Genomic DNA, 5,000 nt, shown 5'->3' with positions numbered 1-5,000 from the left:
TAGGGGGAGGGGCGGGCTGGGCCGGGCCGGCTGGCGTGCACAGAGGTAGAATGAATGGGACCTTTGCAGTTTGAAGCTTAATGAATCACTCGAGATATTTTTAAGAAAACGATCATTTAAAAAAAAAAAAAAAAAAAACATTTTAGACTGTTTGTTTGGCATGTTGGGATGTCTAGGAAAATAAAGGGGGGGGCAGGTCTGGACCTTGGGGGTGGTGGTGGTGGAGGGGCAGTTTCAGGTCTGAACTGGGGGTGGTGGGGGTCTGGACTGGGAAGGGGAGGTGGTGGTGGTAGTGGGGGGGTTGTTATGTTTCTATCTGCTGTTTCTGGACTCTGAGCTGGTGTTGGTTCTGGTTCTGGTCGGAGCGCTGGCCCACCGGACCCCCCAGTGCCAGAGTCTTCTAGACTGTTCATCTTCTGTTGAGTTTCTGTTCATTCCAGGTTGTACATGCTAGTCTTTTAATTTTGTTTTCCAATAAAAGACCATGAACTTAAACCACGCCCCCTGTCCTCACTTCCTTCCTGTGTCTGCATACACACACTGCACAACAATACATCATACAAATACAACATTCCAGCGTTATAAAACACAATCAAGAAAAACAAACACATCCTTCACCAACGAGGTCCTCAATCCATCGACACCCTAAACTGGCCGAGCGGCACCAGAACATCCAACTGTCTCAGCAGTGAGGAGCACCACAACTAAAAGAGGATTTACTCAACAGAGACCTGAAGAACCTCGAGTTAACCACCTCTGAGACCCAGTCAGGTCATTTAGCTCACTGATGTTCTTGAAGTTCAATAATGAGGTGAGGTAACCTGGGACTTTATGCAGTAAGGCTTTCTAAACAGACAGGAGTAATGAAGAGATGTACGGGACTTTAACGAGGTCCAGCCGACCTTCTGATACAGTCTGATTGATGATCAGTGACGGGTAGACGGCATCCACAGGTTTAAGAGTCGTGGCTGCTGCACTTCAGTAGATGACATCACCAGAAGCACTGGCATGAAGGTGGACAATCTGCTTCCTGCTGTTCAGGGAAAGGCAAGATCTATTCCTAGAAAAGACGCCCACCTTAAATCTTAGCTTTTTAACAAGCTCCTCCACACAGACACACACACTCAATAAAGTTAATCTCATGTCATCTGATCTGGATCCAGCAGAGATAAGAGGCTGTGTTACCGTAACAACGACAGTCGTCTCCCCCGGCAACAGTCTTTGATCACCCTCCAGACACCTGCATAACCATGGCAACGCTCATCTTTTTATGGAGCTGTTACTCAATATGATTACATACTGTGTGTGTGTGTGTGTGTTGGGCTTCATGATGACTTCTCTCTTCCAAGTATGTCTTCAGAGAACCAGCAGGTTGCCAGGCAACAGCTGGGATGGGATTTAAAGATGGCCGCCATCTGTAAGGGCTTCAATATAGAGGACAGTGACTTTTCCTCCTCCAGTCTGTCTCCTGTGTGTGTGTGTGTCAGCTTCCCTATTTAAGCTCAGGAACACCCAGGTAGAGACCCCAGAGGTGATGTTAGACCACCCCCACACACACACTATTAGGACCTGCAGCATCACGAGGGACGGTGCTGTATCTAGACCGGACCTCCAGGGTTGGTGTTGGTTCTGACCTGGTTCTGACCGGACGCTGGGGTCCCACCTCTCTGTCCCTCTGACACACACACACACACACACACAAATATGGCACCTGACACCCCTGCCACCTGGATGAACCCTAGACTCTCTGTGTGTGTGTGTGTGTGTGTGTGTGTGTGTGTGTGTGTGTGTGTGTGTGGCTCCTGTCTGAACCCGGGTGTGTGTGGCATCTGCTATCCTGCTGCATATTTAATTCATGAATGAGTTCAGGTTGCATGCACACACAGAGGGGAGGCGGGGGAGGAGGGAGGGGGAGACAACTTTTTGCTTGAATCTGCCCACACACACACACACACACACACACACACCTCCTCTATCTCCTGATGTCTACTGAGTCTGAATGGCTGGTCAGATTCCTGGGAGGGGGGGGGCCCAGTGACCCCCTAGGGATAAATGAAGCCTGCAGCCGCGCATCAATATTTCACATGGGGGGGGGGATTAGTCTCCTCTATCACAGCTGCAGGAAATACAACACACACACACACACACTCTCCAGATGAATAATTTTCTCTTCTCTTCTCCCAATCAGACGTCTCAGCTGGTGCAGAGGCTCCTGGGAAATTAAATGTGTCCTTTCAGAGAGACTTCCAGAGGTCAGAGGTCATCACCACCCTGACCCCCACCAGGACCGTACAGAGGAGGAGGGCTGAGATCAGGAGAGAGGGAGGGGGGGAGGAGAGAGGAGAGAGAGAGAGAAGGTGTGTTTCAGGAATGCCAGCTGACAGCTTTATTTAACCCCAGCTGCCCTGCCTCACCCAGGCAGACACACACACACACACACACACACACACACACGACCATAGTTGAGGAGGTGTGTGAATCAGCTTCATTGGCCCCGGGGAGGGATGTTGCCAGGCAACCACTGTGCTAAATATCTTCGAAAGCAGCACAGAGAGAAAGAGAGAGAGAGAGAGAGACACACACAGAGAGAGAGAGAAAGAGACACAGAGAGAGAGAGAGAGAGAGACAGAGAGAGAGAGAGAGAGAGAGAGAGAGAGGGAGAGAGACACAGAGACAGAGAGAGAGAGAGAGAGAGAGAGAGAGGGAGGGAGACAGAGAGAGAGACAGAGAGAGAGAGAGAGAGGGAGAGAGAGAGAGACACAGAGAGAGACAGAGAGAGAGAGAGAGAGAGAGAGAGACAGAGAGAGAGAGAGAGAGACAGAGAGAGACAGAGAGAGAGAGAGGTGGTTCTATTTATATCTGGCTCATCTCTATTCTTGGTTCACCTCCAGCAGCTTTTTATTCACTAATATCTGTCTGTCTGAGAGGGGCTTTACCTGCTACTGTCCCCCCCCCTCACTCTTAATAACCTCCTCTACAATGACAAAACATGTTCAATTACATAACACAGCCTGGGCATCCCCCTGAGACTATACACACACACACACACACACACACAGAAACTCCCTCCCTCCATCATCAGTTTTCCCAGCACTGATGTTGCATCTGTGTTTCCTGTAAGAGAATCCCCATCTCATCCTCCCTCCCCCCCCAACCTTACCCCCCCCCTCCCTCCCTCCCTCCCCCCCCCTCCCACCTACCTCCCTCTTCCCCCCCCCTCCCACCTACCTCCCTCCCATCCTCCTGAATGTCTCCATCAATCTGGAACAAAGAAGGAATCCCTCCTCTGTATTCACGACTGCCACTGAGACCAGAGACCCGGAGCCAGAGAGAGAGGGATGGAAAGAGAGGGATGGAAAGAGGGATGGAAAGAGAGGGATGGAAAGAGGGATGGAAAGAGAGGGATGGAAACAAAGTAAAACACAAGAGAAGTGGCCTCAGCTGTGATGGTCTGACCACAGCCTCAGACACCGTCCGGAGTTAAACCTTCTGAGAGGCTGGAGGTCTGCAGACCAGGGGAGGCTGGCGGAGGTAGAATATGGAGAACAGGCTCAGGACCAACACACAGCTCTGCCAGAGGAGGAGGAGGAGGAGGAGGAGGGGGAGGGGGAGGGGCCTCGGTAGATGAAGAAGACCACAGCGTTGATTCAAACACATTTATTATTACTGACAGAGATGTGCTGCTATAGGCCCACTGCTGTCCACCAATCAGATTCTAGGATACTGGCCAATCAGAGGGGGTTGTGAGGAAGCCTATCAGAGTCAGAGGGAGACCAGAGCAGACTAACCCTGTTAACTAACCCATGTTAACTAACCCTGTTAACTAACCCTGTTAACTAACCCATGTTAACTAACCCTGTTAACTAACCCTGTTAACTAACCCATGTTAAAAGCACGCTACAGGATTTTTGTAGATTTTCAGCCACTAGAGCCAAAAACGGGACAGACAGACAGAGACAGACAGAGAGACAGACAGAGAGACAGAGACAGACAGAGAGACAGAGACAGACAGAGAGACAGACAGAGAGACAGAGACAGACAGAGACAGACAGAGAGACAGAGACAGACAGAGAGACAGACAGAGAGACAGAGACAGACAGAGAGACAGAGACAGACAGAGAGACAGACAGAGAGACAGAGACAGACAGAGACAGACAGAGAGACAGAGACAGACAGAGAGACAGACAGAGACAGAGAGAGAGACAGACAGAGACAGAGAGAGAGACAGACAGAGACAGACAGAGAGACAGACAGAGACAGAGAGAGAGACAGACAGAGACAGACAGAGAGACAGAGACAGACAGACAGACATAAATCCTGCATCATGCCTTAAACTGTAACAGTGGTTCTGTTCGTTACCACGACGACACTCAATATTCACATTACAGCATCATGTGACATTTCAGCGACATCATGAGCGGTCAAATATAATTCAATAATTCACCCAGTAAAATAATAACCAGTCTGAAACAACAACAATAATAATAATAATAATACTAGTTAATAATCAAAGATAAAACAAACAAACAAAACAACAGTATTCATCTGTTTGTTGACAGAAGACAGAAGGTTCTACAAGCCTGGGGTTTTGGCGACGATGACATCACTGATGACATCACTGATGCTGGTCTGACTGAAGGTTCCAGTCGCCATGGTTACAGGAACCGGCCATAGTCATCGTATGGGATGTATGTGTAACTATGGCAACAAGTGACATCAGAGTCCCTCTCAAACACACAGGAGCATTGGCCGTGTGTGTGTGTGTGTGTGTGTGTGTGTCTGTGTCTGTGTCTGTGTGTGTGTGTGTGTGTGTGTGTGTGTGTGTCTCTGTAAACTATAGTTTCACCATAAAATAAACATCTTTCAAGCGGTGATGTGGAACTCTAAAGGTTTATAACATGTAACCCCCCCCCCCCCCCAACACACACACACACAAACAGGTTAAGCATATTCACAACCACAATGCACTAGTTCAGCTGACGAGAGTGATGTCATCAACC

At 49.1% G+C, this 5,000-nt stretch overlaps 2 protein-coding genes across 2 annotated transcripts in view; one reads left to right on the top strand and one right to left on the bottom strand.

Annotated features, from left to right (window-relative positions):
• LOC310813806 (calmodulin-1) overlaps positions 1–185 on the top strand; it is a 5,508-nt gene extending 5,323 nt beyond the window's left edge. Inside the window, exon 6 of the mRNA XM_083682932.1 lies at positions 1–185. This exon is cut by the window's left edge and continues 534 nt beyond it. The gene's annotated coding sequence lies outside the window, so the exon portion shown is untranslated.
• Positions 186–4,967: 4,782 nt separating this feature from the next.
• Positions 4,968–5,000, bottom strand: part of LOC310814135 (tetratricopeptide repeat protein 7B-like) — a gene marked incomplete at its 3' end in the record, with an annotated part of 7,137 nt that continues 7,104 nt past the window's right edge. The window contains exon 5 of the mRNA XM_083683433.1: positions 4,968–4,976. Within this exon, the coding sequence (XP_083539559.1) occupies positions 4,968–4,976 (9 nt within the window). The remainder of the gene's footprint in view (positions 4,977–5,000) is intronic.

Source organism: Argentina silus (assembly GCF_951799395.1).
Source record: "Argentina silus genome assembly, chromosome: 13".
NCBI classification, from domain to species: domain Eukaryota; kingdom Metazoa; phylum Chordata; class Actinopteri; order Argentiniformes; family Argentinidae; genus Argentina; species Argentina silus.
The sequence above is the reverse complement of the archived record's forward strand: the minus strand, read 5'-3'. Positions and strand labels throughout refer to the sequence as shown.